Source organism: Calonectris borealis, chromosome 4 (assembly GCF_964195595.1).
Source record: "Calonectris borealis chromosome 4, bCalBor7.hap1.2, whole genome shotgun sequence".
Lineage (NCBI taxonomy): Eukaryota > Metazoa > Chordata > Aves > Procellariiformes > Procellariidae > Calonectris > Calonectris borealis.
The window spans coordinates 21,184,779-21,212,361 of NC_134315.1; the positions used below are offsets into that span (position 1 = coordinate 21,184,779).

A 27,583-nucleotide genomic window follows, 5' to 3' on the forward strand; every position below is an offset into this window, starting at 1 on the left:
ATTCCACACTTGACAGCTGGCTTTCTGTGCATACCTTTGGACAGCTGTGGCATTCTGTTGCAGTGCTCGGGTCAGCGGTGAGCTTCTGTGGCTTCTGAGCCATGTGATTTGCAGGCTTTTCCAGTGTCATTCCAATATGACACTGGCTTGGCTGACGTCTTAAAACTGAATTTTAGTTCTGGGGTGGGGTGACCCTTCGAGGCTGATCATACTGATGATGCCAAGTTGCCTTGGGATTCCCTTGCACATCTAGTGTAGCCCTCTTCTATAGCAGGACTCTCCCTTGGTCTCTTCTCTGCCCCACTGGTCTCCAAAGCACATAGTATGTGTCCTTTACTATCCACAGTACGCTTGGACCATGTGAGGTCCAGTTATTAATAAAAGCTGTGTTCATTCCTAGCATCAACATTGGGCTCAGAAATCCCCTGAACTGAACATAGTCATAGACAGGAGAATGTTCAGGGGAAGTAACAATTTAGGCTTGTCTGGTTCTTACTCTTCTTCAGCTGTCTATTAATCCTGCTGTTGGAGGTGAACAAATGGGTTGCTGGAGCCTTGGCCTGAATAAGAATAACCTCTGCATCCACTAGCCGTGGGAGCAGAAGGCCCTGCACCTCTGGGTGGACTGTCTTAACTCTGCCCTTCTTCCTCATCGTTGCCTCACTTGCTTTACAGCAGCAATAGGGAGTGGAGGGGAATGGATGGACAGTAGTCTGGGGTTGGGGAAGAGAATGAACTCTCTAAATGTGAAGGTAGATGATGATGTGTGTATGTGTGTGTGTAGACATCCTAATCTTTTGTCTCTTGACTTTTCTACTACTGCAAAGACTTTGTTGTCTGAAGAAATTTTGGAGGTGGGAAAATTAGATTTTGCTACCTTAGCGTTGAAGTTTTTGTCTGATTCTGTAAATTTTTTTTGTTAAGGTGTGGAAACATTGAAGACTTTATGGCTTTTCTGTTTTACACATGTTCTTGTATTTAGCTGAAGGGAAGTTGGTCTTTCTCCCCCCAAGGGAGTTTTCTGTGTATATGGAAAAAATACAAAACAGAAGTGAAAAATACCTCAGGCTTCCAAACCTGCTGCTCACATTTCACTTCTCCCACTACCCTTCTCGTCATAGAAACAGTCCAGCAGTTCTTCCTCCATCCCCATAGCAATACAATCTATTTAAAGAGCTAGACACCATGATAGCCAATATGGTAGGTAACTTGGCACACAATTATTACAACAACCTGTGAACCACTTGGGAAGTGAAAAAAAAAAATTAAGTTACACAGTGAAATACTTTTCTGGTGTTTATCTTTAATTGCCAGAATGTTTTATTAGCTTTCTTCAGGCTAGTAAACATAACATAATTTGATACCTGTTCTAAGAAGTTTATAGTCATAAATAAATTTAGTATGCAACTCATGTTTTTTTTTCTTTAAAAATCCACTTAAGGCAGGGGCCCTAAAATTGTGTGTAACTCAACAGTTAAGTTGCATTTTGTGATTTATTATTGTCGTTAGAAATTCTGGAGACCCTCTGCTTATGATCTGACTGAGCTAACAGTTGGTTTCTATATTTCTTATGCCTGGGTGAACAGCATGCAGATAACAAATTGAAAGGACTTGTAAGATGAAATGCTGGTATTGTATTCTATAAGTGTGAATGCTGTTTTGACAGTATTTAAACTTTCCCGTAACCATATAAGAAAATTTAAGCACTTTAAAATTGACATTCTGAATTTTCTTCATTTGTTTACACTGCATTTTGCATATCCTATTGTCAAGTAACAGGGTTTTCTTTGGTCTCCAAGTTGTTCTATAAGCAGCAGGACTAAAGAACTGTACATTTGTGTCCTGTATGGTGAGGAAAGTTTACAGGACAATACCATGAGTTCCTTCATCCCTAATGGGCAAAGTGTAGCTGTAGTATAGCTAAGGCATATGCTTACTATCTATCCAAATGGCATATGCAAAGTGACCAGCTGTGAAACAGTATGTAATTTCCAAGTTCTGCTTGTCTTTTTCAATGACATCAGTACTTTGGAAATGTCTATCCAGCTTCCAGTTTTCATAAAACACATAGCAACTTAATTGTCTTTATAAACTCTTTTCTTCTTTTTAAACTTAGAACTGATTTATGGGTTCCAAAGTTATTGCAAGGATGGCTAATCAGTTTTATAGCATAAGCTTCAGTTTTTGGTAAACTGGGAAACTAAAGCGATTAGCTAATACTAAGACTGCTCTGTGGACACATTAGCGTGTCCGTATTTTCCAGAATGCATTAATGCCTTGGAAGAATAGATACCATCTCTCTAAAATGCTGAATTCTAAGCTATAACTTTTAATATAGGTCATCCCCCAATTTTTTTTAGGATAAGACTTTTTTTGTTCATTTATCTTGGCTGCACAGGCTTCTGCATGTTTTAATTCAGCAGTTCAGCTTACCTATCTGATTGCTGGACCTTAATGATCGCATTTGTCCATGATTTTCCCATTTTTCTTGGAGAGCTCAGTCTGCCCTGTTTGAAGCAGCAATAGGCAGGAATTGCAGGAAGGAAATCTCCGTATTGATTAGTGTGTTCCACATACTACACGCTTGGCAGTCCTGTGTTGGCAATCATTCTTAAACCAGTCAAGATACGAGTGAGACAGCGGTAGCTGCTAACTGAAATGACTTCTTAAATTTGGTTGTTTAGTACTTCAAAACAGTTTTGACAATTTACTTTCTCTTCTGGCCTGAATGTACTTGAAAGGATGAGACAATGTTTTGAAAAGAGGTTGGGTTCAGAGCTTAGCAGTTGGGAGTCTTCACAACACTGCTTAGGCATGCTTATCATGCAGTAAAATCCTTACGCAAAAATTGGTGCCAGCACAGGCATTATTCTGGGAAACTAGTGTTGTAGCAGTCACAGGTTCAAGATCATGCAGAAGTTAAGTGCTGTAAAACTTTCTTTTAAATTACTAGTTCCTTAAACACTTAAAATACCTAGGTCAAGTAAAATTTGTCTCAAACATTCTTGTTTTCAAGTTAGCTTCGTAGTTTATAGAGTACCTCATTACGATGCAGGGAGAAGTTTTACCAGTAATTTGCATCTGTGTGGAGTTTAAACTTGACAAACCTGAAAAGCAAGCCTCCTTGAATTAAGTATGATTCACACAATTTCCATTTAAAAAAATGGACAGTAATAACTGCTTTGCATTTGTGCTCTGCAGATTTTTTTTTTTAATGAAAAATGCCCCATAGAAGCTATTTGGGCACAATAGGAGCATGTGTAACTACGTAAAAGAACTGCAATATTATAATACCAGAAGAAAGGATGATAAGGTGTTAGCCTGCTGACATCCCAGACCCATAATCTAATCTTTTCATGTGGTTGTAAATATACTGTGATAAGGAGGAGTAAAAGTGTATTTTTGGAATGTCCGTTTAATTATCTTGTTCAGGGATCATTGACCCATTTACCACAACAGTTATTAAAATTATTATCGTATTTGATGATAGGCATTGTGGAGATTATGTTTCTCTAGCAATTTGTTTCTAAATACTTGAGTTTTGCAATTGAAAATAGCAGTAATTGAAAGTAACTTCTAGCTTATATCATTTAAACAGAAATATACTTGTTGAAATACATACCCTATTTTCCTTTTTCAGTAGTCAAGTATTGTTAAACGGGAATCTGAATTTCTGTGTCTGTCTTATGTGGGAATGCTCTATTAATTATTGCAGGGCTGTAGCCGAAGTATAGATTAATCTCTTAGAAACATAGAAATAATTTACTGATGAATCACTTCAACAACAACAACAAAAAATCTTTTAAAACATTTACTATTTTATTAAAACACAGATTTGTAAACTGCAGAGGGAATATCACCTAACTTTGCTGTCTAGTTATGTGACTTTAAAGGTTTAAGAATAATTTGCTTATATAAAATGGTCCCTAGTTGGAGACCGTTAGCACAACCACAGTGAAAAAGATTGATGATGAAGAATGGCCTCCAAATGATTTAGCTGTCCTAGAAAGTTGAAAAAGAGCCTTCTAATTCTCCTTCTTTTCTGGGATGTGTGTTTATTGCTACTGTTTTTATATTCATGGGATGATGTATTCATAAGCTTAATTACGAAACAATATACTTGAGATTGATTAATTCTAGGATACTGACAGCTCATTTTGCAACTGTGCCCGGTTAATGTTAGTGTAACCATGTAATTCCTGGGTGATGCAATAAGAAAACATCTGAAATCTAGGAAAACCTGTAATTTTGTAAAACAGGTTGGTATGTTAATATGGCTTTGTTAAAAAGTATATGTATTCACAGGTTTTGTGTCATCATTTTAATCTACTGAAGAGATGAATTTTATTTGCCAGTTTGGAAATTAATGTGTGCATGGAAACCTGCTTATGAGCTGACAACCTATTCTCTACTTACATACTGGTATAATTTGGGAATTGTTTTACAAGTCTAGAATCAGTGGATGAGACATAGTTGCAAGAAGTAAGCTTATATAAGTGTAGCAGTTTCCTTTTAGTGAATATAAGGAGCTGCTTCCATTTGCCTTGTGAAGGATTACAGCAGTATGGAAGTTGGAGGAAGAAAGGGAATGGAAGGAGAGGGTACAGACTGTAAAAATACTGTGTTTCAAAAAAAAAAAAAAGAAATATTCTAAAATATAAAAAGTTGACTCAACTGACTGAGTTGCTGGAGGAAAGAGATGATAGGGAATTGTTCCTATTTCCTAAAGGTGTTGTTCAGAAGTATAAAAATATAGGAAATATTTTTAAAAATGACTCTTGAAACTTTTGCTTTGGTGGGCTAAGCACTGTATATACTATTGCTGTCAGAGCTTACAGTTCCTAAAAAAAAAAAAAAATTAGTAAAGGGAATGTATTAATTTTTTTTTATTATTACATTATTTAAAATAAAATGAAGTGGGTCTAAACTGAAGCTATGGGTGCACCAGATTTCTAATGGTGTGCTGCTACTGAAGTGGGAGGTCACGTTCTCCTCTTGAGTGTTCCTGTTGATTGCATTGTGGTGGCGCTGGCACTCACTGGGTTCGTGACTGAATCAATAAAATTCACTTTCCTTCCTTCCTTTCATCCCCCTCCTCCCCAAAAAAGACAGTTTTTGTTCTGGGTTACTGATTTGAATCTCTCTGTGGAAAGGTCTGATGAGTGCTGGAGTTTGGTGAAGGGTAGGTCAGTTTAGCCAGGGGGAAGCTGGCAGGCAAGACCTGTGTTTGGTGGTGACAAATCAGCTCAGCTGCCTGTGAAGCCACAGTCCAACTGTGAACTGGAGCAGCTGGGACACAGACACGTTTGCTCACCCTGACCTAGCAGAGAGGTGGGAGAGGCATTTGAGACTGTGGTGACTTAAACTGTCACAGCAAGGCTTGTCAGAGTTGGTCTGCTTAAACCTTGGAGATGTTAGTGTACTTAGCTGTCGTTTTGCATTAAGTTCTGACTGCATTTGGGGTGACAGTCTTATAACTATCCTAAGCTAAACTGACTAAGGATGTTAGTCTGCTGGTAAGATCTCTTAATTACGCTTAAGACTTGTTTTTTGCAAGTCATTTTCCTTAAACAAAAGGAAACAACTGACTCAAGTCATTAAAAATTAGTGTAGTGCATACACTTTTTTAACTTTCTAGGTTACAGAATTCTTCTGTGTTTTATTTTCTTACATATAATTCTTTTCCATGAGAGTTACGGGCTCGCTAGAATGTAAGAGAAAACAAGCTTAGCTGCTCCTTCTGTGTAATCTTTTTTGGCTTCTGTTAAAGTTGAATTCGCTGAGGTGACCGAACAGCTTTCTGCAACCAAAACCTCTGGTTTCCCTCTCTCTCCTGCTTCCCAATGTATTAGTGATGTGACAGATTGATGGGCTGAGTTGTCTCCCTCTGAAGGTTTGAGCTCTGCAGGTGGTGCCGGGGAAGCTGGTTGAGGAGCTTGGAGCAGGACAGTAAGCCCCTTAGAGACAGATTAATACGTTCTCCTTGTTTTTCTGCCGATAGGAAGCAGTTGCTGTAGTAATGAAGCTCCTTTGTTTATGTGGGTATAGAGTAAGGAAAAGCACATGGAAAAGTGATTAACCTATTAGTTTAATAAAGCAGTGGTTAGAAATTTTAAGCTGACCAATGACTACCCCTGTCAAGAACCTGTTACCTCTTTAAGAGGTGTTCAAAAGAAATACATATTTACCTTTATGGTTAATGAGGTTAGGCTGGCTTTTTGAGAATCTTCCTCCTTTGCAAGTTCGGTATGGTTCTTTGTGACTTCCTTGCAAAATCATTCACAATTTCGGCTTCTATTATGTATTTTTGGCATTACAGTGAATGGTGGCAATTCAAAGAAAACCATGAACCTTAAGTTTTTGTGCTGCTTTTTTATTCACTTTTTTTTAAAGTTGCCTTCTGCACAGAAGATGAATGCTTATCTTCCAGTTAAGGATGGAAGGTATATTTAAAGAGGGGAAACTGCTCTCTAAACACTGCACACATTCAATCATTGAAAGCAAGGGTGAGCAAATCCTCAGGTACTATATTATAGTGGACGGTTCCTATATTGTCAGTGAAGTGGTCTAAAAAGTCTCATCTTGTTCCAATTTGTGACTTTTGTCAAGTAATCAGGCAACAGAGGCAACAATCAATAGGTTTATTAAAGTTGATTCCTCATGCATCTAAAAAAAATCCTTCTTCAGACTAGATCTTATTTGCAATTATGGGCAGATGGTAACCGTAAAAAGCACTGCTTTGTTACTCAATAGCTCTGTTCTTACCATATTTAGAAATTTAATTTCTTAAAAGGTAGCTGCTTGTTTTTTAAAGGCCCACTGGTACTTAAATTATGGTTTAGTAGGGGACATAAAATCACTTTCTTAGGAAATAAAAGTCAAGTTCACTTGTGAAATACAGATTCACAGATGATGTGCAAGGTGAGATCCAGGGGGAATTTACTGTGCTAGGTGGACAAGAAGAATCCTAATAACCATACACTGAGCAAAGTAGTTGTCACTGAAAGCTGTGAATGTGGGACATTACATGTCGAAGCATGCTTCAGACTGTTTTTATGTATTTAGCAGTTTACAATTATTTTAGTAACCAATTTTGTGAACTACGTGCAGTTGTTTTGCTTTTTCCTAGCAGTCACTCTTTTTTGGTTTGAGTGGATGTAGATAAAATTAATGAGCCTTATATTGCACATTCCCTATGCAGTTACAATAGCTGGGCCAAATTATATTGTGTTTTAGGGACTGAGGTTCTGTTGGCATGCTGATTTTTCAAGCTGATAACTCTTTCAGTTGCTAAGGTAAGCACGTGCAAATCTGCATTTTCCACTGAACATTCAAGCCAATGTTATTAGGGAGTCAATCAAAAAGAAATAATAGCTTCTGAATATAAAGGAATCTTAATAAATGGAGTAATTTTTGATCATGTTTCTCACATTCTACACCATTCTAACATTTTAATGGCATACTTCAAATTGACAATATCTGAGTTCTTTAGTATACTTAAGATCTTTGGGCCACTGTAGCTTCTTGCAGCAGGTACCTACAGCAAAAAGCAAAAGCAGGGAAAACCCATGTCCAGATATATGTTTAGGCACTTTCTTGTTCATAAATAAGCTGTCATTACTGACTTTCTTGCCTTAGTGTGGCAGAGTTGTGCGAGTTCTATCTGGATCAAAATTATGTTCATTTTGGACTAAACCTTTGATTTTTAGAATCATGTACAAGTATAGTGATTTACTGGATGAAGTTTTTTTCCAAATGTAGGTAGACTAGTATAAAGAAGTGAATTTGTTTAATTCTGTAAGTTTTTTAAAAGTGAGCCTATTTACTGATACAGTGCAAGCTGTATTTAAATTGCAGTTGCGGTTCTGTGATTTTCTTTTTATGGGGATTGGAAAAGAGAGAGGACAATAATGAAAGCAACGTGGGAGGATGAAAGCGGGTCAGAAAAGGGAGAGGGAGTTTCTAATTGAACCAGTGACTTCCAGTGAGAGGGCGTGACTAAATGAAGCTGAGCTTTTTCTGTTGTATTTATGTCAGTATTATTTGATATAGTGCCAAAAGTGTATATAGTGCTGTACAGTAGAAGACTTGTTTCAAACACGTAACATGTTTCCTGTGCTGGAGGACTTAAATTCTTTAAGTATAGGCCGGAGCAGTACAGGATCATGCAGTACAAAGATGTAATAGTGCATGGTTGGTGGCATTCACCCTGGAGCAGGTGGGTCTTTTTTTTTTTTTTTTTTTTCCTTGGAGAGAGGGAATGTTTTGTGTATCGATCAAAAACTTTCTGGGTTTGTGATTTCAGGGGTTGCTGTGCCCCCTACTTCCAAAGAGCCACAGTGCAGTTCACCACCCATCATTCGCTCTTTACAGGAGAGGAAAGGACTTTAGGAGTAGGAGAAACGCTAGCATTGTTCATATCCCTTAGATATTCTTGATTGGTGAGGTTTTAATTAATTTTATCTCCTTTTGTAGGATGGATAAGAAAGAGGGTGTGTGGGGTCAGTGGTATTTCGAAGCAGATTGGCTGAGGTTGGCTCTTTGTACATTACGTGTGGATATGAAAACTGTATTTATTTTTTAAAATGGGTTAGCTTTTAGTTCAACTCCTAATCTTCAGGACAAAGTCTTTATAGCAATATTTATTACAATAGACACCCTAACGAGAATCAGGGCCTAAGTGCCCCTGGCAGGTGAAAGTGAGAGTGAGTTGATGACTGCATGTGACTCTGTTAGTGCATGTGTTCATCCTGAATGATGAACCAGTCTGCGGTGTGATGGGTGATCTGGAAACTGTCATTTTGGTGACTTCATCAGCTCTAGAGGATCATGCTTTCAAACACAGTTGCACCTGGAGGAAGCAACAGGGGAGATAGGTGTCATTTATTCAGCAGTTTCCATACCTCAGGTGTGTGATATTATAGAAAGAATAAGAGCCTCTGAAATGCATAATTTATCTGTGTATTTAGTTGCATATGTCGTGTTACATAAACCTAAGTATGTTCATAGCAAAAAAAAGAACACTCCTAAGATACATATATCACTGCAAAGTAATGGATCTACATAATCTTCAGTGTCTTCTGCCCCTTTCATAGAACTGAGTAACGGCTACAGCGGGATTTTTATTGAGGAAGTAGCAACAACTTCTGTGGTTCTGCTAAGTGAAGGGAAATAGTAGAAGACCATAAAATGTTTAGGGTATGAGTAGTCTAAGGATTTAAAAACTCCTCTCTCTAAGATGCTACACAGATAAAGCCACAGTAGTTAGGGACACTCACAGTATAGGTTGGGTCATATTTGGCTGTATGGCATTAGGTTACAACTATAAAGATCAGTGAAGTACAAAGAAAAAGTATGTGTGGGACATGGAGGTGGGTAGCCTGAGAAAAGTAAATCTGCTCAGAACTTCATGAAGAATTAAGGCTGTGTGGAATCGTAGGCTGTGGAGTGTAGGGTGGCTGAGAGAAGAATTACTTCCATCACCTGTCCTTTCTTTTGACAATATAAGTTTGTTTATTTTAGTTCTTTCCATTTAGGTTGTGTTTCCAGTGTGCTGTTTGTTTAGCAATGGATGTTACTGGTAGTACAACTGTCTGTTTCCCTTAATGATCAGACCTGTGGATATTGAACCCATTTTTATTTTGGAGAAGATAAAATTTTCCTTTTGTTTTAGGCATTTGTATGGTTCATTTATTCATCCTCATCCATGGAAAAGATAGATGTGAAATGTTCTATTTGAGCATAAGTAATATTAATTGCTTGTGTTTACTTCCATCTTAATTCATATATCCAATTATATGTCTTTTGCATTAATCTCTTAGAAATTGTGTCCTTTAGGTGTTTTGGTTTTTTAATCATGTGTTAAACCTGTAGAACATCACTTTTTTGAGCTGTGCATTTTTGCCATTGGCAAATCATAACAGTACCCTATTTTCAGCTACATTTAAAAAATAAAGGATATCAGTGTGGAATAAGTTGCACTTATAGAAACCAAATGCATGAGTTATCTCCAACAGCAAACAAATTAACAGCTACATTTAATGTGTATTTCATAGACCAATCATAGCAGAAACCACTGTATGAAATTTTGTGGTCTTTTTTATATGCCAGCTCATGCCGGATCATAAATGGCCATTTTTTTAATATGTAGGAATTCTCTTTGTGTCTGTGAAACCACCAGATGGGATAATGTTTCCTAGTGATAGATGATCTTTTCCCTTGGGAGTTGTGTTCTAAAATGTTTGTAAGAGAATATGGTTGTGTACGTGAATGCACAGAAATATTTTCAGTATTTGCATCTTGTCTTCACAGAAATCTGTGCGCAGGAAAATATACTTACATTAACAGAAAATTCCTGTGTTTTAAAATGTACATCTGCTGCTTTGCTTTTACTGTTGATGTAACATGTTATTCTAAATGTAGAAATCTGCAAAAACAAAACAAGGTCGATGTGGAGTAGCTGAGTCTTACCATGTAGGTTGAAGTATACTGCATGAAACGTTTTTAACAAATGGAAGATTAAGGGATAGCTCCTGAGAACTATTAAGTGAGTCCTGTACATGGCCACTGTTGTATATATGTTGGCTTTGATAATTTTAAACATGTTTAAAGTCCATGAGTGTGAACTTTCCTCAGTGCTTCCAGTTCCTCACTAATTTGTCTGTGGTAAGCAAATTGAAGCTGGAAATGGGCAGAGGATAGAGGATTAAAAGAAAGAGAAAAAATAGAGTCCCAGCATGATACTTGAATCTTTCTTTTTCAGCTTTTCTCAGATGATGTCTCTGTTAAAGGCTGAAAAGGAATACTTCTATATTAATCCTCAAACTTTAAATATAAAACTAGAAAACACAGTATTTCACTTTCCAAGATCTTAGATAACCCCAGTAGGCAAACCTAGTGAGCTCACATACTGGTAAGCTTGTAGTACACCACGTTTAATAGGTTTGTGATAACTGATCACATAGCAAGTTGAAATGAATGCTTTGAAAAGTATGTTTGTTTTTTACGGTAGAAGCAATAGGCCCTGTTATGACGAGGGTCATCTTGTGCTAAAGGCTGAACATACATTTGAAAGACTTTCTAGCTTTCCAGATATGTAGCAGTTATTTTAAAGTTGAGGGAGAATGATAAAAAATACCTGTAAATGACTTGTCTTATTTTAATTTCTTTCTTTAAAACGCTTCACATTCTTTCACAAGTTTCATGGCTATGTAAGAGGTCTAGGAGAAGGTTGCATCTGACAGTTGACTGTGTTTTTGTGTTGACATAACTGTGTTTTTATGATTAAGTGAAGCACAGAGGTTTCTTTTGCTACACTCCTAACTACAATATACCTATAGTAGTTGAAATGGCAGTTTTTCTTCCTCTACAAGCCTGTCACACTTAATGACTTTTGGGATACCAGCTATTTGTTAGATACTAGAAATGTTGGAACTCCAGCCTCTCACCAAACTTCATTGTCACTTCATACTGTTGGAGAGCAGAGGTTGGAATTTCTTATGTTCTTTCTTTCTGAATTGCATAGTATATTCTGAAACTTCTCCAGAGATTATATAAAAATCTGAAATTCTTTTCATTAGACTCCTCCTGTTTAAAGCATTGTTTCCCTCAGACCTCCTCTGAGGAAGTAATAACTTTCTTTAGTCACTCTATTCTATATTTAATTTAGTATTCTTAATCATCTCTATCCCCTGGTAAGCCTATGCAAAGCACACTGTATTTGTCTCAAAACCCATTTATTTGACAGCTTTGTTTAAGGCAAGTGGGACTTGCCACTCAATCAGTCTCCAGGTCTTATACTGCCCTGGATTAGTGATTGCCATATCTTATTTCTGACAATGTTGAGAGGTTTGTGCTTCAGGAGAAGGAGCTGGAATGATTGCACTGAACAGTTATGGGATAACTTCCTTCCAGGGAAGTTTCCTTCTGAGTACTTGTCTGAGGATTGTTTCCAGAATCCATACTGAGGTATTACGGTCATCTCTTGTAGCTTATTAAAGAGTTCCTCTAACATGTTCTGCAGCAAGTACTGTGATATGTGCTGTCATATAACTGGACTAATAAAGAATTGGTTTTGCTATTCAGGAAAAATGTTAGGCCCTTGCTAGATCAGTCAAAAGCACTAACAAGTATGTAGGTCCAGTTGGAAATGATTCGACAGTCAGACATTTGGGAGTGAAACTTTTCCAATGAACAGGCACTCTGTGCCTTTTCAAAATCTGGCACTTGTTTCCCATGTAGAAAGCATCCGTTTTTCTTTCGTTTTCTCATTGTACTGGGTCTGGCTGGGATGGAGTTAATTTTCTTCATAGCAGCTGGTGTGGTGCTGTGTTCTTTGTGACCAAAACAGTGTTGATAACACTAATGTTTTAGCTCTTGCTGAACAGTGTTTGCACAGTCAAGGCCTTCTCTGTTTCTCACTCTGTCCTGTGTCCGTCCCCCCACAGTGATTAGGGGAGTGCACAAGAGGTTGGGAGGGGACACAACCAGGCAGATGACCCGAACTAACCAAAGAGATATTCCATGCCATATAATGTCATGCTCAGCAATAAAATGCGGAGGAGGGGGCTTTAGGAAGGTTACCCAGCTTTTGCTTGGGAACTGGCTGGGCATCGATCTACCTGTGGGAGCTGGTGAGTGATTGGTGAGTGTTTCATTTCTCCCTTCTTCCACTTCTCCTTTGTTTGTTAAACAATTTTTATCTTGACCTACAAGTTTTCTTGCTTTTTACTCCTGCTTTTCTCATCGCCTGTCTGATGGCGGGGGGAGTAAGCGGTTGTGTGGTGCTTAGCTGCCTACCCCCCCAACACTCATGATGATCTCTTCACGCTTGTGTAAGGCAAAAAGAAAATAAAGAGATCTCAACTCAGATCTGAACACATGGATATCTGCTATAATATGGTTTTGGATTCTTCAGGGTAAGGCAAGTGTTTTGGTTTTATTTTCAATGTTGAAATTTTTAAGATACCATGAAAACTTATATCACAAAAAAAGACGACAGAGAAAACAGTAACTGTAGTGTATTTTTACTAGTCTTTGTATAATCTGGAATTAATTCTGAATGTTTTGCCTTGCCACAGGCTTTTCTAGTGCCTCGTATCCCATGATGTTCTCAGGCCCGTTCTTCTCACCTAGCAAGTCTTAGTTTGCTGCTTATGTCTTCCTGTTCTCACTCCTCACTCTTCCTGCTATTCCCCCCATGTTGGCCTCTCTAACATGCTTGCTTTCTGCTCAGCTGTTATTCCTACTGTATTCAAATTTGACAACTCCCTTTTGCTTTTTGCCTTTCTGGAGAGCATTATTTATGGAAAGATCCATGCTATTCCTACTAGATGCCAAAAATTGTGTCAGTCTATAGGCCAGGTGAAGATAGAATTCTTAAGGCAATTTGCTAAAGTTTGCCTCTATTTGAATGTTGTGGAAATATTTTTTTTAAGGCTTCTGTGCTTGGTAAATAAAGGTGAATGGACTTTCTCAGGGACTGTAAAAAGGATATTCTTGGCTGAAGGTCAATACCGGAAAAATTTGAAGTTCATATTCCAGGCAGGAGGATGCTAGAGCAGTTTAGTGACTACAGATCTTCAGTCAAAGTTGAGGATGGGACAGCATGTGATTTTTAATTTCTTTTTTTTTAATAATTTTGTTCTTGCAAATGGCAAAACCGTCTTGGTTAATCTTAATTTATTTATTTTTGCTTCCAAAGTAAATGCCGGAAACATGGAAATTCATACTCCTGCAGCCATAGAAAACTATAGTATAGTACGTATTGTATCTGAGCTAGGAATTCCAAATACGATTTGGCATTCTGCTATTTTCTGAAAATATTTGAAACTTAGCCTATATGTTGTGTCACGTTTTTACCTAACCTGAGAATATTAAAAGTTTGAGTAAAACTAGTTAGTGTACTTGTTCATTTCCATAGTTACTTGAGGGACAGTAAAGAGGTAAAAAGAAAAAGAATAAGTTCACTTCCCATTGTGAATGGGGAAAAAGAAGTTTGAATAAAAGTTTGAATGGCAAACTGGAACTTGCTAAATGAAAAGGATGGACTTGAAAAGAAGAATGATTTGGGACATGATGTGGGAGAAAAGTTATTCCTACAGTGCAAAATGTGGAAGTGAAATTAATTTACGCAAAGCATCAGAAGACAAAATACATTAAATAGTAGCATACGAACTAGCGGCTGAAAAAAATACAGGACTGGGAAAAGAATTATTAGAACAAGTATAACTTGCTGCAACAGCAAGTGATTATGGTATGACTAATGCTCACACTCACGTTTGCAGTGCAGTTTGTTAGGGAAATACTAATAAAATACAGTTTGCACTGAATTAGTTTTGTGAATTGAAATGGCAATTGACTGGACATCGACTGTATGTCCAGAATTACAATACAGTACACCTGAAACACTGCTTAGTCTTGTATAGTAAAATAAAAACAAGAAAGGAAAGGAACTTGGTGAGCATTCAGAATGATATATAACTTATAATTAGGATTTCAAATTAAATATATATTTAGCTTGTTTAATAACCACTATAGGAATAGAACTGTGATACATTTTTAGTTTCCTCTCCTGTATATTTTTGTTATCCATCAATCTGCATATTTTCAAGATGTAAACAAAGAGGAGACATAGAAATACTGAATATAAAAAGAAATTCCAGAACAGTGAAACCCAGGGAAAACCTACGCAAGAAAAATGTTGCAGTCTCTGTCATCTCTGACGGGTAACCTTGAAAAGTCTGAACTGGCTCATTTTTCAACATGCCAGTCAAATACGAAAGTTTGAAATAGCAGCAATCATAGCTTGTACAATGTCTGTCATTTAGTACAAAACTATAGATAGTGTGTTTCTTGCACTTTCAAATGGGCTGTCTTAACATCAGAAAAATTAAAAAGCCTCAGTCTTTTCTTCTACGTGGTAGTTACTGATAGTTTTTGTGCTTCAGGTTGTGTTGTCAATACAGGTGTCCTACATCAAGTTGCAAATTTATGTAAAGAGTAAACTAGAAGAACCATTAAATGAAATACATGGGATACTTTTTTTTTTTAAATTTTCATGTCTTGTTTGTATATCTTGAGTTTTGCAATGTGACCGAAAATCTGGCATCCTGGATGCAATTGCCTCTGTGGAATATATCAGGATCATAGGAGCATACATACTGGACCGTGCCTGCTAGTCATCAGTAGTGGATGATTAAGGAAAGAATATGAAAGATAGGGTAAATGTAGACTGTTGTTTTTTCCTCCTGGTAACTTCTTTGCTGCTGGTAGAACATGGTTTAGGTTTTCCTGAGAACAAGGTTGTAAAAAATAGGTCATTATGCTTAATAGAAGCTAATGGAGTTCTGTACCAGACTTTGGTTTAATCTTTTGAGTCCATTTTTGCTTTCAGCCTCCACAATATCCTCTAGCAATATGTTTCACAACTTAGTTATAACAGTGTTTGTAGAGCAAGGAAAAAGAATTTTATTCTAAAATGAAATTTTCAGAAATTAGATATAATTCCCAATTCCCGTGTTTGTGTGAGAGAGAGAATAACCATTTCCTTTTCACATTTTGCGTATCTTTTATTAGTCTCTTAGGTCTCTGCCTTAGTTTGTCACTTTTCTCTTGTGCTCTCACTCTCACTAAAGGCTAAAGAGTTTTAGCCGATTGCATATGAAAGCTATTGATCAGCCATATTGACTTTTGTGGTATCTTTTATTACTCTGAGATAACTTTTTTCCACTACGTTTTCAGTGAACTTCAGGCAGTTTTCAGAATTGTGGGTGCGTGGCAGAATAATGCTATGACATGGTAATATTTGTGTTTCCTATTCCATTCTTAATCATTCTTAAATTCTAACTTCTTTGACTATTGCTATTGAGCTAGGGAGGTTTTTTACTGGATGTGTAAGAATGCAATGCCAATCAACCTTATTCATGTACATATTGGTCACTTATTTAAATAATTTGATTTATAGCATTCCTGTACAAGTCACATTAATTTTTCCTAAAATATAGTTACCCCTGTGAAAATGTCTACTAATCTAAGTGGTTTGTAGGTCAAGTCTTAGAGTTCTTAGTTCTGAAGAACATTTATGGGATCTTTGAAATGATTTTGAGATGGTACAGGAAAGTGCTGTTCATTGACACAAAGACTAGGGTATATAACCATCAGTCATCTGTAAAGATGACATTATTGAGGAAAAAGTAGCTGATTTTTAATTTAGAAACAGTAAAACATTGGACTTAAAGTAAATAAATATGAATATGTAATTTATTCCTATTCTACCTCTTCCTGTAATGTGTCTTGAAAGAATAATACAAGATCTACCAAATTTAGTTTGCATCATCTCTTTGGAAGGTTCATGTTGCTAAGAGTAACATTTAAATGTGTTCACAAGTTGATTACAGTGACATCATTAACTTTATTTTGGATGGAGGAGGCTAGGGAAAGCTGGCATGTGATTTATAAAGGTACTGCACTGAGCATGAGATGATCAGAGTTTACCCTGTGCATCTCCAGAATGACCTCAGTGCTTTAGCTCTGCCTCTGAAGAATGGGGATTTTGGTACTTTTTCCTGTGCTGTATATTCAGGATTTGACTAAAGAAAAAGATAGGGTTTATTTCTTTAAGTAATTGCAACTGGTTTGTGTAGATGCCTTGTTAATAAAGCTCTTTTTAGGCAGCAATAAGCGTATATGCAAGGGGAATGTATCTGCTGTGCTCAGGAGTTCTGCATGGGTAGATATTGCCTTAGGGGAGTGTAAGATTTTGTCTGGGAGGTTTCTTTGTGTTAATGCAGTTTCTGATGTACTAGTGTCCTCATTTTGGATTGGATCTGTTGGCCACAGTACAAGCAAGTGTGGTGTATGTAATGCCTCCTTTACTCCAAAATAGGCACCTCTTGATTTTTTTCATGGTGAATTAAAATGTGCAGAGGGATTGAAACAAAGACTGTAGTTCTACTCAGAATCAGGGAGCTAATCTATAGGGATGTTGTTTGTCTGTAGAGTATTGCTTAGAGGTAATCTGTTGTCTAGTCAGTGAGTCACAGACAGGTGAATCCTCTGCCAGATATAATGATCCTAGGTCTTCAGGGGAGAACAGTAACTACATAGATAGTACCGGGGAGGGTGGGGTGATACGCACACCTACTCACACTGTTATCCAAGGAGAATCAGAGGCACAGGGCGTGCTCAGGAGATGAAGCTAGGCAGATCCTGAAAAGATAAGTGGTAGAAGCAGAAAGGCTTTGGGATATAACTTTCCTGCTGCCAGACTGCAAAGCTGTTTGGGTTTTCTAGTTACCTGTCTGCATTATAAATATGACAACGCAGTGATACATACCACAGAGAAAAATATAAATGAAGTACGTGTGCAATAGACCTCGAAATTTAAAATATATAAAAACAAATCTTGCACCAAGAATTTTAGTTTCATTGTTTCATTTAAAGTTAAAATAAAGCCACACATGTGAACAGTATACTAACAACAACAAAGTAAAACATGAAAGGAACTTATGTCTGGTTGGAAAAATAAATTTCAATCTAATTGTTTAAATGGAAAAAAAAATTTGGCTTAATCTTGTTTATTCAATTCTTCTACGTAGAGTGGACTAATAGTACTTTAGAAGTCTAATTTCTCAAGTCTTGAAAAATAACTTCAAAATTTGCTGAATGTTCTTGTCACTCTCTTTTCAGGAGAGTGCTATTCTGCTCAACTATATAAATGGCAATAGCTGTGTATTTTTACTTTGTACATTTCTAGAATTACTCAAATGAAATTGGAAGGTATCACCAGTTGCTGTAGAGTTAGGACAGATCCACTGCACGAACAGGGGAATTTCTTGTCCCATCATTTAATGATCAAGTTCTTGTCCTCGGGAGCCTCCAACACTGTTGTAGGGCAATATTAGGTGAGGGTTTTTTTCACTGTCCAGGAAGCATAAAGGTAAAGATATGCCTGCTTATCAAAGAGTTTGGCAAGTCATAGAGATATTTATGAACACTGGCAGCAGAAGGACAATCTTTTATGCTTCAGTTTATTTTTAGATAGAAGGGTGTTAAGCTAAGCCTGTTTTTTTTTTTTCTTCTTCTTTGTCCTCATTTTAGCTTGTGGTTATACTTCCTTACCAGGTTGAGCAGATGTACATTGCAGATGTATGTTGCTGGGTACAACCTTCCTTTTTTCAGATCTTTTACCTGACCATTTTGGTTTAATCTGAAGATGTTTTTGTTAATGAAAATGTTTCTGTCCTGTGTAAATTCAGTGTCTTATGTAAATAAAGACTTTTGTGGAAAATCTTAACCTAGTGTAAAGCATGTACTTTCTCTCAAGAAGAGTGTTAAAGCACTGAAAGAAATACAGCTGTCTCAAAACACTTTATGGCTAAAAAAATGTTAAGTGTATAGCAGGCTAGTTCTGGATCATGCCTGCTTACATTCCATGAGAGAGATTTTTTTTATAATTCTGTACCAGCATGTATGAAATATGTTGTCATCCTTTTTGTAAGAAGTCATTAAGGAAAAACAGATTTCTGAGAAACTGTCCTGATGGGAAGCATTCACTGTGATTTGTCAACTCGGAGATAAGTCTGTTAATTTCTGTATGTTGATAATAACTGCTTTTGTTGGCACTTCTGGTCAATGCTATGGCAAAGATCTCCTAGTTATTTACATACTTGTGATATCTGAACTTTTCAAAAGTGATTCAGAGAGAAAATAAATGTGACTTTAGCAAAGAAAGTTACCTAATTAAAAAAGCCTCTGCTATTGTGGGAAAAGCTGTTGCAAGGAGGTGGTTGATATTTTAATAGTAATCTATCTGGGAAATTACGAAGAAAAGACACCAAATTCCAATACATTTTCAAAAATTGTAGAATTGGGATAGTATTTCACTGTAAAATTATGACTAAACACTTTTGTTTTAAATTAGCAACTACTTCTTTTTTCAGGAAATTTGGAGAGCGACCTCAACCGAAGCGGCTCACCAGGTAAGCATGAAAGAAATACTGTTTTTAACAATTTTCTAAAGTTACCCTTTTCATTCTCAGGATTTCTAAGTTAAAAAATTAGAATGCTTGCTAATCCTAGAATTTTAAATAACAAAGCTTTTCAATTATTGTATGCAGTCAGCAGCCAGAAGTAAAATTTTGAACAAGTGGCTTGTTTTTAATGAGATTCTCAAAATGCCTTTTTAGAAGTGGTATTGACTTGACATATCAGTTATTGTAGATTCTTCAGTAGGATGTGAATCTGCTTAGTTTTAAATCACCAGGAATGAACCAGATTACTTTTCTTGGGTAAAAGTGTCTTGTGAGGTCACGTGGAATAACACTTTTTACTGCCAAAACTCAGCTATTACATTACTGCTGTCATGCAGCAGGTAAGAGCAAAATGAACACGGTGCTGTCAAGGAGTGATCTTAACCCATTTTTGGTGAAACCTAAACAGTCAGAGATAGCATCAAATAGGACCATCAAGTCAATCCATTCTGAAAAGTGTTTAGAGTGACTGGAGTACCATGCCTGATTTGCTCCTGGTCTGCCTGGGAAGTATTTATACTAGAAGCTCTTAAGTAGTCACCATTTTTTCAAACTGTTGTAACACAGTCTATGCAAATATTTATTACTCTGTGCCACAAACTGTGCCAATTATAAATAGCTCCCGAGTCTAAAATCCACTGTTTGCTTGAAGTAGAAAAGATGTGCAATTTTTTTATAGTTTTGTGTGCTGCATAACGGCATGGAAACCCATTGTCACTCTGGCCTACTTCTGTTTTGAATGAAATTATGATGTCTCATGTAAAGCACGGGGTTGCGGGGAGCATTTACATTTTGTGTTGGGGATATCTTGTCTCATTGCATTTCTGGATAAGCTTCAGGTTAGCTTGTGTCATTGTCAAACTTCATTTCAATGCAAAATTGTTCTATACTGACATAAGTAATTGAACAAACATTGCTGTTTCCTGTTGGCCTACCTGTTTTCAGATACCAAGTTTTAAGTAATGAACTGTTTTCCATCTCGAGCAGTAATACTTGTTAGTATCACCCTGAAGTTACTGATAGAATTTATCTTCTATGATTTAAAAAGAAGAACAAAACTAATGACTATTCAGTGTAAGGTGTTTTAACGAAGTTGTCTATTAATTATAGTGATTCTAAATTTCATGTGCAGGATTTTAGCTACTAGATGTGCCAGGTACTCTTTCCTGTGAGTACGGGGTAGGCATCGGGGAACTGCTAGCCATCCTTCAAAGCAGTAGCTTGTAAACCTTTTCTGTACAGGTAGAGGCTGGAAACAAGCAACCTAACTTTTTTCCTCTGAAGAGAAAAATGCTGAAACGGAAAAACTATCACACAGATTTTTAGGAGTATGATTTGTTTAGGTAATGCTAAAAAATTTATCTGTAAACCTTAAAGGCATTTAGTTCAATTATTGGAAAATTATTCTGCTTTTTTGTGTAAAGGCAGTCCTGTTTGTCTAATTATCCATCGTCATGCAAGCTCCAGCGGAACAACATTACTTTGTTCATACTGTGCTAGTTGTTTTTAGATGTAAACTATAACAGTACTACCTTCGTGGAGAGTTTTAATATTTAATAATGAAAAATGTCATGTAAGAATTGCAATGGTTGTGTTTTCTTTATCAGTGGGAGGGGTTGGAGGGGAACATTCCTACTTCTCCTAGGATCTTGGATTGTACAAGTCCACTGTAGCAGCAGACCAGTAGAAAAGGCAGAATTTCTTCCTCATACAATGCTAAATAACCATTAGATAGTACCTAGCATTTTTTGCGTGGGTTGCTGGTTTTGAGTGGGTTTTTTTATGGTAGTCAAGTCAAAAGTTCTTAGTATGACACATGTTCTTAATTTAGTATGACAGTACTTTTAATAGAGTATTTCAAATTGTCAGGAAAAAAGTTTTTAAACCACTTGAATGCAGCTAATATATATCATAATGAAATGTGTAATAATAATTTCACAGTGAATTATGTTTTGTGGTTTAAAATATATTCTTAAACAATGGTTGTAAATAAAGTAAGTCTGTGTGCTTTGAGACAGTTCATGGATAAACATCTGTTTTACCAATGTCAGATGTAAATAGATCAAGTTAGTCCAAATTTAAAACAGTAATTCAGGTCTTTGCTCTGCTCTTCTATCCTGCTATTTACACAAAAAATCTGATGACCACGCTGATGACTGTCTTATGCAGGCATCTCAAATGCAAGAACTTAGAAAACATCATCAGCAAAGCTGGATTGTTGTTGTTGTCGTCCCCTCCCCCCTCCAGTCTACTTGCTTTCCTCTCTGAAACTTTATGTGGGGATTTCTTTTGGAAAAAGTTTTGTCAACAAAATACTGCTTTTTATCTTCCATCTTTTTTCACTGAGAATGTTTGGTTTTCTAGATCTGTCCAAAGGGAATTCAACAGTTGGGTGCGGTTCATTTTAAAAAAAAAAAAAAAACAAAACAAAACAAAAAAACCCAAAAAAACCCCCCCCAAACCCCACAAAAAACCCCAAACAAAACAAAACAAAACAAAAAAACAAAACCAAAATCCCTCTTCTGTAGGGTTTCATCTCTTCATATAACTTCCTGTTAAATTCATAATTTGTTTCTCTGGTTGATTACTTTGAAGATGAGGGCATTGGTGGGCATTCAACCTGCAAAAGATCCTCCAGGGACTGAAAAGTGTTCCTATCAGCACTCTGACACAGCTAAACCCTAGGGTGTTGAATTTGGCATGCTGTTTAATGAACAGTTAGATTATTATACAGAAGAATGATAGGGTATATTGTTCTCTTACTTCTCTCAAGGAATTGCTGTTGGTGTGTTTGAGGTAATTATAGCTTTTATATGACGTCTGTCATTACAGTGATGATCAACGATAGAAAATCTAAATTTTTTTTTTTAACCTGACTGTGTGCAGGAATTAGAGGCTTTCTCTAGAAAACTAGATGAAGAAGCTGAAGAATTTAACTTTTTCTTAGTATCTTCACAACCAAAAGAAAACTTTTATATAAACATTGCATTGATTTAGTTAATAGCTTAAACAAAATTTCAGAACAATTTGTCATTATCATGAGAGACTAAACTGGTTAAGGAGACAATATTGAATTAATAAAGTGTGTTCTAATCAAATATTTGTGGCACGGTACTTTATAAAATTGGGCTTTGAACATGGTGTAGTGATTGGCATTGGTACGATTTTACATCACAAGCATCTTTTTTTCTGGAAAATGTGGTAATTGTAAATGACCGCAGACCCCTACTGCTAGCTTCATGCAAGATAGTTGCTGCTTTTTGCTGTGAAATTGTTTTAAAAAACTCGTCTTGACCCTATTAATGGTTGCCTTTTTCAAATTTCAGGTGTTTGGGGGTTTTTTGTCCCAAAGCTGTCTTTGGATTACTATCATTATAAACAAAACCAAAAGAACTTTCAAAGCTTATTTTGTCTTTCAATTTTTAGGGAAGCAATGCGAAATTACCTAAAGGAGAGAGGCGATCAAACAGTGCTAATACTCCATGCAAAAGTTGCGCAGAAATCATATGGAAATGAAAAAAGGTAAGTCTCTATTCTTTTCTGGCTTCCCTTTACAGTTCCCAGCTAGGGAAACTATAGTGTGTAGTCTGGTGCATAGTACATTGCAGAATTCCTCAGATTGTACTGTAGTCTGAAGAAATGTAAAACAAAATGTGTTCTCGTAAATCATTTAATTATGTAACAAGTGCTGCAAACCTGTGACATTCAATGTAGCGATGCCTGTTTCTGCCAATAGGTTCTTTATCTGTGGGTGAAGTTTTTCTTCCATTGAACTAAAATGGCTCTAATTTTAAACCTTCCATTTTAAGTCTGGAGTAAACAAGGTGATTAATGATGACTATTTGTAGAAGAGTGTTTTACTGAGTAATTTTGAATTAATATGAAAGGGAAATTGCTAGCCTCAGTAAAATACTTTTCTGAATCAGATCTGTAATAGCTTTAAAAAGAATGACAGGTCAGTCATAACCATATTTATGATAAACATTCTCGTAAAAATCAATATAGTACAAGTTACAATAGTAGGTAGTTTTCTAAGGGACAGGATCTACAGGAAGATGTGAGGATGAATGCTTTTTAGGCAAAGGTGAATTTCCTGCAGTCTTCTCTATGTGATGTTTTTATTGCATGACTAGTAGAAGCAGATAGGATGGTCCTTCATATGCAGATTTCTAGTCCTCTCACGATGAAATAGAAGTATAAATGATACTTTTCTACTTTAAATTTCACTAAAATAAATAGCGCAGTATTTGGTTAGTTTTCAGGTATTTTGTATTATTAATATTCGTTCACCATAAAAGACCACATACTCAGCACATTAATGGTTTTGAAGTTTTAACCTTTTTTTCACCACTGTTGTGAAGTCCTGTTACATCATTGTTTTTTACACTTTTCTGAGATTTCAGATTTTAACATCTTTATGTATGAAAGTGTTAGAAAACAGGAATGTTAGAATTAAGCCTGCAAAGTTCTCAGTTAGTTGCTACCAATCTAAATCACACTGCCTGATGTCTGTGAATCACAGAGATGCAGACTATATTTTCAACTGTTCTTCAGTATTCTGTGCCTGAGTACTTGTCTTTCAATATGTGTCATCTTTTCTGTTAGCCAGTCTCAAGTCCTTTCTTTTGGGCAGTGTCCAGGTTCTGCAGCTCCATGGAATTGTTTACTCAAAGTGCTTTTTAGATTTTTCTGAAATTCTTGATGAGAAGCAAATGGGAAGTCAGTGAAAGAGGAAGGAGGAAGGGCACGGAAGCAGACAAATATGCTGTCTATCTGCTATATAACTATACAGCCCTCTTGCTCACTGCCATGCTTAAATGCAAAAGGGTTACAATGCAAGACCTTACTAGCAGTAAATGATAACTTTAACACTTTGCAGCAAACTCAACAGCCAAAAAGATTTATCATGACAATATAGGGACCTCTGATGGTTATCTTCTGTTAGTTAGCTCATCTCTGCAGATGAGTTAAGCTTACTCCCAAAAAATGAGGGGTGTGCCTGCAGATAAGAAAGTGACTTTCTAAACAGTGTATCTGTAACTTCAGTCAGTTTGTTCTCCTGGGGCTAGAGCAGTTCATGAGGGCAGGAACATTTTGCAAAGCTGTCCTGTGCATCATTATTTTGGAGAACAAATTGCATCAAAAGAAGGGAGAAAATAAAAAGATAAAGTACGTAATTTTGATTATTAAAAGTTCCATTATTGTTTGGAAAACTTACATAAGTATTCTGAAGAATACAGGGCAAAGCTTCAAATTGTTATTTGCTAACAGTTTCTGAAAGCTCCTATGTGCATTTCATAGCATTGCCATATATTGCTTTGAATATATCTGTATACTTCACTTGATGCTGTTAAAGTCACTGTGGCGCATACGTTACTGGTAATGTTTGGTACAGTAGTCATTGGTTTCTTACTGCTTCAAACAATTGCTAACTGGAATGAGGCATTCTTTTACCAGTTTAGATTTTGTGAGGTGCAGTTCAGTTGCCTATCTCAGCACAACTGCATTTGTTCATGAAAAGTATCTCAGATTCACCTCTAAAAATGGAAGCATGTCAAATGAGTGTAGAGAATTTCAGAGCTTTGCAAAAGACAACTAGGAATAAAAATGTTTGGATGTTTGTTATAAAATAACATGATGGTGAAATTATTGCCGTTCTGGTATGGGTATGAAACAAAAGTTTGGAATACATACTAAGATTTCATTTTTCAGTTTAAATATTTTAGTTTTTCTTACATTTTAATGCACCATTTAGACTTTCTTTGGTACTGTTCTGCTAGTTCCCAGACTGTTGGCATCAGTAATGATGTCCTGTTGTTATCAGTGTAAAGAAAAATGCCAGTTATTAAATCCTTGGATCCGCATGTGCCGTAAGGTACTTAGTGAAACTGGATGATGAATTAGCTGCTTTCTTTTTTTCCCTTTTTTTTTTTTAATTGCTTCTGTTTTATTCGTAGCAGAATGTACCCTTTGGTTCTTCTTACTATTGGACTGAGTGAAATTAGTAAAGGTTTAAGGCTGCTTTATGCAACTGGTCAATCAAGCTTTCACCATTTTTACATTAAATACCTTTTCTGAACTGAGTTGTTCTGTATACATCTGCTTTGTAGACGGAAATCTATTTCATACCTGTTTTTATTGAGAAATTTTGTTTTCCATGGGACTTCATTATGGCATGGATATAATCTGGTTAATTTTTGATCCATAAAGAAGAAGTTAAATGGCACTATCTTTGTAACTAAGAATTCAAGTTACAAAAGGAATTATTTCTTAAATTTGACATGTCTTTCAAGTAAATATAGAACCTAAAAAACCCCTAAATAACTTCCACCTTTTGTTCCAATCTTTAAACCTTGTTTGTTGTGAGGTCATGGAAAATATTTATCATTAATAAACTTTGCATAGCATAATTAAAAGGTTACACAATAACTACCTTTCAGTGTTTTGATGAGTCTTAGTGGATGGTGAAATACTCTGTTGAAAACTCACTGTAGTCGGCACAGATCTCGCGTAGTGTGGTCTGGTTTAAAATAGGCCTCACAGAAACACAAATCCAGGTTATTGCCACATGGATGGAGACTTTCTTGATACTTGTCCCCAAATAACAATAATGAAAGGAGGCTTCTTTCTTTTTTGAGTGGACTCTTCTTATTAGCCTTGCTCTTCCCAAAGTTAATGTTGTTTAGTTTAACGAAGAAGCCAGGAGGTAAGAAGCTCAGGGATGGACTTTAGTTGAATTTAAGACTTTTTGCCTGATGTTTCCTGTTGGATGGCTGTCATCTTTCAACGGCATTCAGCTGATAGAGACTCAGGTGATGTTTAGTCCTGATGAGCGTGGGTGTTTGGCTTGTGCTTCTTGTATTTTTTCCATATTTACTATTCACTGAGACTTCTCTCTCCAGAGTCTGAACAGTGTGAACATTCAACAGTTTAAAGGACTGAAGTGTTTTGCGTTCCAAGACATAGTTCATCAAAGACTGTGAGACAGATTGGTGTTTGTGGATTACATTCTGTTCTGAGTTTAAACATTATCACTACTGATTAGCCTGAGAATGGTCTAGCTGCATCTTGTTTTACGGCTGCTAGTGAAGGAGCTCCTGTAATTTCTGCTCAAATACTTCTCTTCACTGAACTGAGTGTGCCTGCCCTCTGGCTAATGCTCTTGTTATTGAGAGCATAGCCTTTTCCAGGGTTTACCCCATGGCTCCAATACTTCATCCTTAGCACTCTAGCACCTAATGATTTTTCATTTGTTTGCTGTTGTATTGAATTCTTTAGTGGATGTTGTTAGTTCTTTCAGCTCCTAAGAAGGAAGGAAGACTGCTGAGTAGTTTCATGCTCAGAACAACACAGGTAATTGACACACACACCTCCCGCCTTGACCAACTCAGAATTGACCAACAGGTACAAAGGAAAAACTTCCCTGCTAATGTCACCCTGAACATAAAGAAAACCAGCTGGTAGATGCTTCTAAATCTTCCTGAAGGCAAAGACTTCTGCAAGATGAACACAGGGGTGACTTGTATGATTTGTAAAAGCAAACTTTTGTGAACAGAAGCCTGTTGTTCAAAAAGAGCATTGAGTGCATCAGAACTAGGTAGCAATTACATGAGCTGATTTTGTTTTACTTTCTGCCCCTTGTTTCCTGGCAAGTTCAGTTAGGGTAGCTTCTGTACTTAAAGTACCATGTTTTCTCTGTATTGATTGGCCTGAATTGACTGAAGGGACTAAAGGAATATTGTTCTCTTCATCGGTGATTGTCTGATTTAAAACAATATTCCAGGTGGTGCCAAAGACTCAATCTATTCCACTTTCTGTTGTTGCAGTCAAGATTCAGAAACCACTAGAAATTATCTTGTTCTTTTCTTCAAGTCATTTGGAATAAAGGGGAGCATCCTTAGACAAATCTCAGCTTGGTTTTCTTGCCATGGAAAAAAGTTCTGTTTCCAGTTGTCTGACGGAACAGATCTGTCAGAGCAAATGAGTAACAGCTTGCTTCTGTTTGCTGTACTGGGTTACTGAGCCTGGAGTCTAACGTGAGGTTGGTCTAACATGAGTCTGTCCTCACTTGAGCGGCCCATGAAATTATAATGTGAGCAGGCACTGTGGGGACACCCTTTAATTTTTGAAGATTGATCCTCTGACCTTTCCTGGCTAGTATCAGTCCCAACGTTAGCTTCATTTAAAACTGTGCTTTTAATTACACTGATCACAAATTCTTGGAAGATGCATAGGAGGAGCATCACAGAGAGCCTCTTCTGAGAAACTAGGAGTCCACAACAAAGTGTTGTAGAAGTATGTTAAATACATGAAGTATTTGCAGAGACCCGGTATCCCAAAATGTTACCCTGGTTCAGTCACTGTGCTTTATATCAGCAAGTAGAAAGCACTGAATCTGCATCTCATCATGCAGCTCTAACAAGTGTGGAATAGGTTTTGTCCAGGAAAGACATTCCTGGTTGTTATACTTCCAGAATGAAAGAGCTCATAGTTATCCTAACAGATCTCATGTGTTTTTTAGATCAAGTTACTAGGTCTTTACCTCATGGAAG

General features: G+C 36.7%; 1 protein-coding gene across 4 annotated transcripts in view; it reads left to right on the plus strand.

Moving 5' to 3' along the window:
• RBPJ (recombination signal binding protein for immunoglobulin kappa J region) overlaps nt 1–27,583 on the plus strand; it is a 64,129-nt gene that overhangs the window by 14,018 nt on the left and 22,528 nt on the right. For all 4 annotated transcript variants that reach the window (XM_075148879.1, XM_075148876.1, XR_012673472.1 and 1 more), the window contains 2 exons: nt 18,942–18,980; nt 22,458–22,553. In XM_075148879.1, coding sequence (XP_075004980.1) covers nt 18,942–18,980; nt 22,458–22,553 — 135 coding nt within the window. Of the gene's footprint in view, nt 1–18,941; nt 18,981–22,457; nt 22,554–27,583 lie in introns of those variants that run through there.